Source organism: Alligator sinensis, unplaced genomic scaffold (assembly GCF_000455745.1).
Source record: "Alligator sinensis unplaced genomic scaffold, ASM45574v1 scaffold199_1, whole genome shotgun sequence".
Taxonomy (NCBI): Eukaryota; Metazoa; Chordata; order Crocodylia; family Alligatoridae; genus Alligator; species Alligator sinensis.
In genome coordinates this window covers 1,635,693-1,646,784 of record NW_005842008.1, presented here as the reverse complement: position 1 = coordinate 1,646,784, position 11,092 = coordinate 1,635,693, and the positions used below count along the sequence as shown (strand labels likewise).

General features: G+C 44.5%; 2 protein-coding genes across 2 annotated transcripts in view; one reads left to right on the top strand and one right to left on the bottom strand.

Moving 5' to 3' along the window:
* The window catches only part of CCDC18 (coiled-coil domain containing 18), an 80,946-nt gene that overhangs the window by 58,364 nt on the left and 11,490 nt on the right, over positions 1 to 11,092 (bottom strand). The gene's annotated exons all lie outside the window — the stretch shown is intronic.
* TMED5 (transmembrane p24 trafficking protein 5) overlaps positions 1,696 to 11,092 on the top strand; it is a 15,938-nt gene continuing 6,541 nt past the window's right edge. Inside the window, exons 1-2 of the mRNA XM_025201900.1 lie at positions 1,696 to 2,748; positions 4,695 to 4,878. Of these exons, the coding sequence (XP_025057685.1) occupies positions 4,720 to 4,878 (159 nt within the window). The 5' untranslated portion in view covers positions 1,696 to 2,748; positions 4,695 to 4,719. The remainder of the gene's footprint in view (positions 2,749 to 4,694; positions 4,879 to 11,092) is intronic.

Sequence of the window (11,092 nt, the reverse complement as noted above, 5' to 3'; positions counted from 1 at the left end):
GCGCCTCGCAGGTCGTCGTGGCTGTCACTTATCCCAGGCGGGAGGACTCCTGCCTCCTCTTCTCCCTGCCACTTCCCAGCTCGCTTGCTTCGCCTTGGACAGGGCTTGTACAGCCAGCGCGTCTCCCTGCCGCCCCCTCCAGTCGGGGACCAAGTTTACACGAGTGGTCGCAGGTCACGGCCTGGAGCCCTCTGCCAGGGCTGTCCCCGGTGCGCTGCCCTGGCACGGCTGCGCCTGAGTGCAGATGAATGCTTTTTTGTGACAGCGCACATTAGATGGTCTGCTGTGTGTTAAGGTTTTTTTGCAAGCCACGCTTCTGTGTATTAAGCATCTCATACAGCCATGCTCCGTGGGGAGAGGTGTTTAAAAAAAAATAAAGGAAATAAAATTTAAAGCAGAAAAATTGGCAGGGTGGGTGGATAGGAGCCCTGCTGCCAAAATTGGGCTTTCATTTTTTGCTTCAATAGGTTTCAAAGTGACTTGATTTTTAAATAGTAAAGGAAATACAAGGGCTGATACTTCTTCATTTCTTTCCTGCCTTCTGTCCCTGCATCCGGCCCATGTTTTCAGCACATTTCATATGTGGTTTTGGTAGGCCACCAGTGGCAGGGATGGTGGCCTACCAACAGAGCGTAGCACTGAGCAGGGTCTGTTTCCAATCCCAGCCTGCACCACTCCCTGGTTCATCCTCTTTCCATACCCTGTCCCACACTGCTGCCATTTCTCCGAGCCACCATGTGGGCAGAGCTCCCTGCAGCCTGGACAGAAGTGACAATTTTCACCTGATCTGGCCACACAAAACAGTGTATAGCTGTGACCAAGCACAACTGCATGACTGCAAACAGTTTAAAAAATGGTCAAGAGGGTGAAATTCTCACCCCTCATTCCATGAGGTATCAGATAAAGGGCATTTCAAAATGTAGCATCTGCTGTAACTTGTGTCTGTGGAGCTCCCAGCCTGTGGCTGTTTTCAGAATGGGAGGGGGGGAAAGGGAGCAGAGGGAATTCAGTCTGTCCGCCCCCAGGCTGGAGCAGGTATATTGGAGCCTTCCCAAGTGGAGGGGCTCCAGTTCACCCACCTCACCATTTGGCACCAAGAATGAGCTCCCTCTGCTGCCTTCCCCCCACCCCACTTCTGAAAATATCAAGCACTGCCACATTGCTATGGTGCCAGCTCCCAGCCCCAGCTAGATTCCCCTCCCCTCCGGAACCAACAGCGAACTTCTGTTTGGTCTGGGGTAACATTGTAATCCAGAAGGCTTTGCAGAAATCATTCCGAGTTACAGCTGGGAGCTCCACTTCTGTCTGCAGCAAGTTCTTGAGCACTTTATTTTTACATTCACTTTCAACATATAAAAAAAGTAGACAGAGGCATATTTTCTCACATACAGTGTGCACCAGAGTAAGATATGCACCTTGTTTTTGAAAGGTAGAATGAAGAACAAAGGGCACCTGTACACGTACATAGAGGCTGCTCAGACATGCTGTAAATACCATGTTCCAGCAGACTCCAGTGTCCCATGTGTCAGTGTCCCCAGGCTGAAAAATGGCAGCAGGGACGTTTTAACTAAAGCTTGTTGTAGTTATAGCACCCCCTGCCACCATTTGCAGCATGGGGATGCCGATAAACATGACCTCCGGGCACTTTAATTAGAGCAGCTCTCAGAGCCACTCTAATTAAAGCACCCCTCTCCCCCGCCTCCCAGAGCATGTGTATAATTGCCCATAACTGAGTAGTTAGTAGGAGCTAGTGAACCAAGTCTACTCATTGTTCTGCTCCCAGTGGATCAAGCAGCAGAAACTGCTCTTGCTATATTTCTGGCGTCCAATATGCACTCCAATTTCTGGCAGCTGTTTCTTGGAGAAAAAAAGATGTGCGCTGTATGCAAGAAAATTAAAGCATACCTTTTAAATACATTGGAAAGGAAACGAATCATTTGACTTTTAGAAGACATTTGACCCTATCAGATATCCATGTCATATGAGTCCTGCAGTAGTCCTGATGAGTTGCTGGGGTTTTTTTGTTTGTTATATCTTTAATTTTAATTGTGTTAAGTGAAAAGGATTCAAGTTATGGTTGTACATTTAAACACTTTTTTTCCTGCTTAGCCATTCACAAGTCACGATGACTAAGTACAAGGAGAATTTTACCTATGGTTGGTTCAAATTTGCCAGTGACAAGTCAACAATGTATGCTATGACATCTGAATTCTGATCCAGCACACTCAGATTATATGGCAGCTTCAAAGTTAGGTTGCTAGTGATCTCTTCATTTTGGTCAGCATTTGTCTAATTATTTTCTTCCCTCTTCTTTTTCATAAACTCCCAGTCTTGCACCAATTAAAGTCAGTGTAAGAGTTGTCATTGACTTCAGAAGGAGCAGGATGTTATATGTTTCCTTAACGTATCATGGATAGTTCAATGGCTATACTGGAATTTGAAAGAGCATTAGAGCCTCTCTTGGAAGAACTGCTTTTAAACCTGAATTTGGCTAACTTGGTTTAAATTTTAGGTTAGATGTATTTGTTCTTAAGAAACTGATGCATGGATAATACTACTACTAATTATTAGTATTACTAGTAGTATTTTAATTGTTTCTTTTAATAGCTCAACAGGAGTGGACTTTTATTTATTTTTTTTGGCTTTACAGGTTCTAGATGGAGCAGGATTAGATATTGACTTTCACCTACAATCTCCAAAAGGTGTCACCCTCATTTTTGATCAGAGAAAATCTGATGGAGTCCATACGTGAGTTTTAAATCTCTAAACTTAAACCTTCTTGTCATATACACCACTAATATTATTTATTCAAATACATTTTCAAAAAATTAAGTTAGGACTTTGAAATCATGGCTGTTTTTAATATTCATAAAACCTGGCTTTGGTGAACATCAGGCAGCTTAAATCATTCTTTGAAAGTTAAATTTAAAGGCTAGTCAGTGATTGCTAGAAAATGTTTGATAAATAAGGTGCTTCTGTATTTCAGAATGTTTGTTTGTTTGTTTTGATATAATATGGACTTCTTTACAGAGCAGCTTGAGCTCATAAATATTTGTCCTGGTATGATGCTCATCTGTTCACTAGAGGTGCATCGATACACTGGTCCTGTATGATATTGGCACTGATAAAAGGAAAATTGACATTATCAGCAGTCAGCTTTTTTTGGTTGCTGTGGTCAATAATGTCACCAATAAATGTCGTGTACATGTGCGCAGCTGCAGTGCAGCATGCAAGCAGCCAGGAGCTCAGCCCGGCAGTGTGGAGAGCAGTGTCTGGCTGGTAAGTCAGTTCATGAACACCTCATGCCTCCTGAGGCTGGGACGGGCGCAGCAACCACCCATAGGCAGCGGGAACAGTGTTGGCAGGAGCATGGTGGCAACAAGCAGGGACTACCCACAGATGTCGGGGGTGGGGTTGGGATGTGTGCCCCCCAGATCTATGCACAGGGCTAAGGCAGGCTGCCATTGCAGGCTGGGCCCAGGGGCAATGCTGGTCTCTTCCCAACAGGGAGCTGAGCTTGGGCTGTGTTCAAGATAGGTGGTGGCAGTGCTAGGAAAGGAGCTACAGGGTGGGCTACAGCCACCCCAACATTCTCTGTAGCTCTCCCTGTAGCAGCACTGCTGCCACCCGCCTTGAGTGCAGCCTGGCCCAGTCCCTCTGCCAGAAAGAGCCCAGTATTGCCCCTGTCCCCAGCCTGCAACAGCAGCCTGCCCTCACCTCATGTACAGATCCAGAGGACCCATGCATCCCCCATGCCCTCCTGGGGTGCGTGCAGTAGTGAGAGCCACCCCCCAACCTCCAGGATGAGCCGTAGATCTGTCCCACACCCTGCCTCATCCGTGCAGTGCCTGCCCCAGCTCCACTCCCTCCCTCACCACAGGGGCCTCTATCTGCTCCCCCATATTCCTTCCCTCCCCCCTTTTCCCTTCCCCCACAACAGACGTACCAGCCAAACGTGCTCTCTATGCTGCCGGGCCGCATATCAGCAATCAGACTGGCCGATATGGCTCATGAAAAATCAGCCATCAGTATCGGCCCAAAAAATCTCTGCCGGTGCACACCTACTGTTCATTAGCCATCAAAAGCAATGCAGAGATCAAAAGAACTTTTGTGGAGTTCATAAAGGTTCTTTCTTTAATAGAGAAAATAAACTTTTCAGTAACCTATAACCATTTCAAGGAGTTGTGGGCTTGGCTTGTCAATCTGATTCTTCTCTACAAGTTTGTATATATGTTTTCTAAATAGTACAATAAAATTATACTTTCCCATTGGCTTGAGTGAAGCAGGATCTATTTGTGAAGATGAGAGTGCTCCTTTTTACAGCCAGCTCCTTTTTACAGCTGTTATACAGCTATGGTAAAACAGAAATACAAGACAACAGTCAGCTTGTACTTAAAAAGTTCTGATTGCACACAATTATCTTTCAAATCTTGAATTTAAAAAAGTTCAAGGAAACCACTGTTCCTCAAGATCAGATTTCAACCTAGCAGGAGCATATGTTTTTAAGAAAACAATGTAGATGTTGTAGTAATTCCATTCTGTAGCATGTCCTAGCTTTTCATTTATATTTTATAGTGTATTTATTTATCTGTAATCACATGACCAAGTGATGTAAAGAACTGTGTTTAAAATGTAACTTTAGAGTCAATATTAAAAATATAATGTTGTGTTTAATTGTATTTGCTTATATTCAGCGTGGAAGCAGAAGATGGAGATTACATGTTCTGCTTTGACAACACATTCAGTACCATTTCAGAAAAGGTGATTTTCTTTGAACTGATCCTAGATAATGTGGGGGAAGAAGGACAAGACCAAGAAGACTGGAAAAAGTACATTACAGGCACAGATCTGCTAGATATGAAACTAGAAGATATTCTGGTAAGTATTCTGTTCTACAAGCATCAAGTGACTCAGGTTTTAAAACATTTGCATGAGGCATCGACCTTTTATTCTGGGAGATATGCCTCCTTGTGCTAGCAAGATGGTCCTTACCAGGCTCAGATAGAACAGTTGATTGAGTTCTTTATAGTGATACATTATGCATTCTCTGTGATTTAACTGCTTGTTGCCTTTAAGAAAGCCTTGATACTGAAATAAAAAAGCCCAATTAGCTAATTTATTATAATCCTTAATCAGGAAAATGTAAAGCTGTGTAATCCAGTCCTGGAGGAATGGTCAATTATGGCAGAGGACACAGCATGGTAACATAGCATTAGTCAAGCTCTTGGGATCAACCTAGTTGTTTACAAATGATGAAACGTGTTCTTTGTTGTAGCTTATACTTTGCAGCCTGTACACAGACTCAAAAGTTAGGAAACTCAGAAGAACATTTTCACAACTTCCTCTTAGGTCTTTGTGTCCTTGCTGTCGGGGTCTCAGCTGGGAAACAGACCAGCTTTTGCTACGTTCTGATTAGTGTTCTGAAGCTCAGCAAAAAACAAAGTTGTATTTTGCTTTTTCTACTCAAACTGATACAGAATATGTTTGCTAGTCCTTAAAATGCACCTGACATTTTTCTTGGTATAAGCAAAAAGTGTTTGGGGAATTAAGTATAAAGTATTCAAAATGCCAGGTATAAATTATAGGGTAGCTTTTCCCAACCGGTGTGTGCCACAGCATTTTGGGCTGGAGCCACGCCCCACTGCCTGCTGCTGCTGAGGACACAGACAGATGGGGAGCGTGGCTCCAGCCAGGTAGGGGTTATGGCTCCAGTCCAAAATGCTGTCCAGTTGGCCGTGCACCACCCCCGCTGGTGTGCCGCGGTGCTTTATTTAGGTAAGTGTGCTGTGGGCTGAAACAGGTTGGGAAATGCTGCTATAGGGCACTGAGTCATGGGCCAAACAACAGCACTGAGAAATAAGAGATCTGGATTCTAGTTCTGACTGTCATGAACTTCTTTAAACTAGGCAAGTCATATAATCTTTCTATTGCTCAACTAGTAATCCCAGCCAGAGAGTTATTAACTATATCCCAGGGGAGTTCTGAGGCATAATTGATTAAACCACATTGAATTTCTTGGAATTTGATTTAGGTGTGGAAAGTGTCTCTATTGAGATTAAAGCAGGCTCTGAGTAAATGCATTGGTAGTAGACTTTATCGCTGTTTTCTGTCTGTTGGGATCTTGCTGTATCATAGCTTTTATTTTAGATGTAAGAGAATGAACTTGATACTTACGTAGCTGTACAAGTTAGGAATCAAACTCAAGGTCACAAGCAAGGCAGTGAATCTGACTCCTTCAGTAGCCATATAAACTGACCCCTCTTATCATCTTCATATAAGCAAACCTATACACGGCCTTGCTCTTAGACGGCAAAGAGGAATAGCATGGCCTGAGGGATACTATTTTCAATGAGCCCCTAGACATTTCTATCAGTGCACTGCCTTCCTGAGTACTTTAGTTTTCTTTCTTAAATACAGTCTTTCTGCATACTGAGTCAGATGGCTTCTAGTGTATAATAGGATCACTGGAAATCCTACTGTCAGCCACTACATGCATTGCTTGCATTGATTGGGCATTACTTAAATTTTACATTGGCCCTACTCCGTCTTCTCTGCCTATACTCCAGTTGCAGCCTTCCATACCTCCCTACAGTGTTCCTTTCACTGTATGCACGGAGGCTTGCTTGCATTACTGTGACCATTTTTTTCACACTGCTGTGTAAACAGCTTTGCACAAGCTTCAAGCAATTACTGGGCCTCAGCAGTAGTGCAGGGATCCAGAGCACCAATTTTAAACAGCGTTCAACAGGCTGCAGTATTGAACTCTGAACTCACTTGCTAGTAAAGTGACTGTCAAAGCAGAAATGCAGTGCGGAGAGAATCTGTCTTCAAACAGTAGTTGATTTACACTGCATCAGTTGTCCCATGAATCAGTTCAGAAAATCATGCATTTTTATTATGCTCTAATTTTATAATGAAGCAATAATTGGATTTAATAAATACCAAAATTATTAATAAAATGCTTGAGATGCCAAATATGTAGTGTATTTTATTTTTGAAAATTAGATAGTTTTCATTTTGCCAGTACAATTACAGGTTTTAATTACAAGGTACATGGCTTTTGTAATCCCCAGAGCCATATAAAGATTCAAGAGGGCTTAATGAGTCTGACAAAGTGCTGATGAGACAACACAGATCTGAACTCTGCCTCAAATAGCAATGTCATGCCAGTCCCCCTTTTAAAATTGGGGCCATGCCAATATCTAATTAGAGAAGGTAGTTAGCAGAATGAGCAGCAGGAGAAAAGCAATTCTTAAGAAAAATATCCCTCTTTCGTGCAAAGTCATTTCTAAATGTTCTTCTTCAGAGAGATACTTAAGCAGAATTTTGAGTTTTCACTTGGGCATCAGTAAATTTTAAAGATGAATAGTAATGTAAATGAATGATATAGTTATTTATAATACTGTCATTAATTTAGTCAAGTTATTAATTCTGTGGAATTCCTGGAAGAGCTTTTAAATTAGATATTGCATAAGAAACTTGCTAGGGAAATTGAAGAAGTATAGGTAGGATACCTTCATATGCAGACTGCTTTGGGCTGTAGATATTCAGTGTTCAGTAACACATTATCTTTGGCATCAACATCAAGTTACTGATGTCCAAAAATAGCCTTTTTGAAATGAACACACATCATGGCAAGTTAAGATTCAGGTTTATTCAGCCTTCTGCATGGCTTTTCCTTTAGGATGTCAATATTTAACTTTCACTAATAATTTCTGTAGTGAATATAGGAAGTTGTAGTAGACAAAAAAAATAAATTCCAAAGTCTGAGGGCTCAAGAGTTCTGCAGTATGTCAGTGGTAAGGAAATGCTGAGCACCAGGTAAACTCAGTGTTTTTAGCCTCTGATTCAGCATTACATTGAGGATGGGTACAGCAGAAAGTAACAGATTACAGGATTGGGTCTCCAGTTTGTAATCTGAGAAGGGATTTTAAGATGCTACTTCCCTAGAGCCAAAAGTTTTGTAGGAAAATTTTACGTTCCCTGAAACAGCCATTACATTATAACTCTGTAAAGACCCTCGGTCATCCCTATAAAGGTTTCATGGCTAAGTTCAGAATCCTTCTGTTTTATTAAGTCTGTAAGATAATACTTTAACTATTACCAAAATAGATAAAAGAGAAGTAGAAATTGTATTGTTATATTTTCTGGGAATAAATCAAAGGGATATTGAGCCACCAAATGATCTGATCAACTGGCTGTTCTTAATACTTGTTTGCACTGGGTGTTTATACTATGGGACTAGCTACAGTCAAAAGGGAAAATGCCTTATTTAAAAACTACACTGAGAAAGTGGTGTTGGCTAAACTCTTCTTCTTCTACATCAGTGAATCAGTAAAGCAATGAATGTATAGGGCAGTAACTCATTTTGTGTTTATCTGGATCATAATACCTATGGAGCCCACAGCAGATTAACTGTTACAGAAATGCCCACAGCAGAGCTGTTAAAAAAAATGTGAGGTCTTATATGGTTTACGTTGGTGCTGCTTGCAAGTGGTACTTAGTAAAAATCACTTAACAGATCTTTAAATGCTGGAATAATAGTTGCGACTTATCTACCTCCTGTTCTATAGACAATGTAATGCCACTTTAGATCTAAATTTTCTAATTATATTCAGAAAGATAACAGCATGGGATCTTTTATCCTGGATTCTAGCTACACTATCAAACGTTTGCTACTCACAATATCAGGTATGATAAATTAGAAGGCTGTTCTGAGGGCCTTATCTAATTAATTCATTTTAAAAAGGTCTCATATTATTTGCTTTTGGAACATTCTGGAAGGTCAGTTTACTTTCATGGGTTGTAGCAGAGGCACAGAACCCAATGGGCAGAGGTGTAGTTGGGGTTTGGACTTGGGTTGCTGTACCATTCAAGCCGTACAAACAATCAAGTACGTAACATTGCAGTCAGTTGCTACCTGTGATGGGTACATGGCACCAAGATGCCATGAGCAACCTTCTCAGAGCTAATGGCTTAGTGCAGTGGTGCTCAATGTTTTGGTCCCAGGGCTTGGAAAAATGGTACAGGGCCAATCTGTGGGCTGGATTAGGCCCTCCATGGCAGGACCAGGCCCCAGTTGCACCTGTGCTTCCCCAGTTGGCCCCATGCTGCCCTGTGCTGCCTGGTTCAGCCCTGTACTGCTCCAGTTGATCCCACACACCCAATCTAGTGTGCAGGGGGACGCTATCTGGCCCACAGGGCTCCCCCATCAGTCTGGCATTTTAACAGCAGCCACCACTCCCCCACAGCAAAATTACCTGCCACCACTCCCCCACAGCAAAATTTTCAGACTCATGAGGAACCCTGTGAACCAGCTGATATGGCTCCACAGGCTGGATCCCTCTCACAGGCTAGAGGGTGAGCACATGTGGCTTAATGAATGGACAAGGCTGTATGTTCCAGTGGATGGAAGGGACTGAGAAACATACATACTAATCTTGCTTATAGTAATTGGTGGTTACAGTAACTAAAACACATAAGATTTTGCAACAGAGCCTTGTCTGTGACAGGAAAAAAAATCATTCTGGTCATTGTCACAACCCAGTGATTTTGGTGCCTCGGCACGATGGAATTTTCTCGCCACGAGAGCCTCTTGCACAGCAAAAGGTTTTTGTTGCAACAGAAAAACCCCGGTGCAAGAGAGTTCCCACCACTTGAATGCAAATTTGTGTTCCGCTATTGGCCAGTTCTAAATTATTCCTACGTGGCGGCTAGTAATTGGCTTGCTAGCCGTTTAAAATTTCGTGCGACTTCCGCCCAAGTTGGAGAACTTTGAGCACGCTGCAGAGTGCCTCTAAAGAGATCTGACTTGCGGCTGAGCAGATCGATAGACTGATCACCTATCGATTCTTCTCCCCGTCGCCAAGCGCAATCCTCGACGTACCCTTTCCCTGCCGGCTTAATTTGTGGACGGATTAGCTGGCCTGAGCCTCGCCAGCTGGAGCAACTGACATAGTTGTTCAAGCGACCGGACCACCTGCGTCGCAGCTACAAGCGGCGTAAGTAAAGTTTTTGCAACCAATAAGCTGTGTCTGCCTCTCCATTCACCAGCCCGCCCAAACGACCGAGTAATATTTGAATCATCTCGAGTCGGCTCCATCCGTCCGAGACAGTCATGTTCACAACTACATATCTACACCCTAATCCAGGGGCAGACAAAATATGGCCCACAGTCTGAATCCAGCCCACCAGGCTGTTCCGGCCTGTGGGGCTGCTAAATAATTTAGAAAATTAATTGTCTACCTCTGGCTGCCTGTCAAAGATGACAACGTACTAGCAGCAGCAGAAGCCAGCAACAGGACCCATTGGTGATGGCAGCAGGGCCTGCCTGGCCCCATCCCACCCTACCCCTAGCCCCAAACTGGACGCTTCTGCCTAGCAGAGGCTTCTGGCCTGGAACCCTGTGGCTGTCTCCCCACCCTCCCTGTGTCTGAGAGGGAAACTCAAATAAGAATGGGACAGGGGGAAGATTGCCAGTGCAGCAGGAGCCAGACTGGCCTGGCCGGCACCAGGCAGTTCTTGGCTTCACTGTCAGGACCACAAGATGCATCAGGAGTCAGCCCGGCCAGGCCCCTGCAGCTGCCGGCTGGGTCCTTCTGTGTCGTGTGGTCCTGGGCACGCACTTGGGAACTGCAGGGCCTGGGTCAGGCTGGGCTGGCTCCTGCTGCTTCATGTGGTCCTGGCCATGCAGCAAGGAACCGCACACCACCAGAGCAGCCAGTGGGGCAGCGGGGAGAGGCAGAGGTGGGTGGGGAAGGAAGGGAAGCAGCAGGGGAAGAGTAGCAGTGGCAGGCGGAAGGCAGGAAGTGGCAGTGAGCGGGCAGGAAGGAATGCAGTGCCTTGGGGCCAGGGCCAGCAGCAGCAGGAGCCAGCTGGGAACCGCAGTAGCCAGGCTGGCTCCTGGTGCGTTCTGCAGTCCTGGCCTTACAGCTGGTAACCACGTGCTGCCAGAAAGGTGGCGGTGGGTGGGAAGAAAGGAAAGTGGCCGGCAAGGGGATTGGGGGCAGGTGGGGGTGGAAGTGGCAGCAAGCTGGTGGGTGAGCATGCGGGGCCCACACCAGCGCTCCAGGTCCAGGGCCATGGCTGGCGG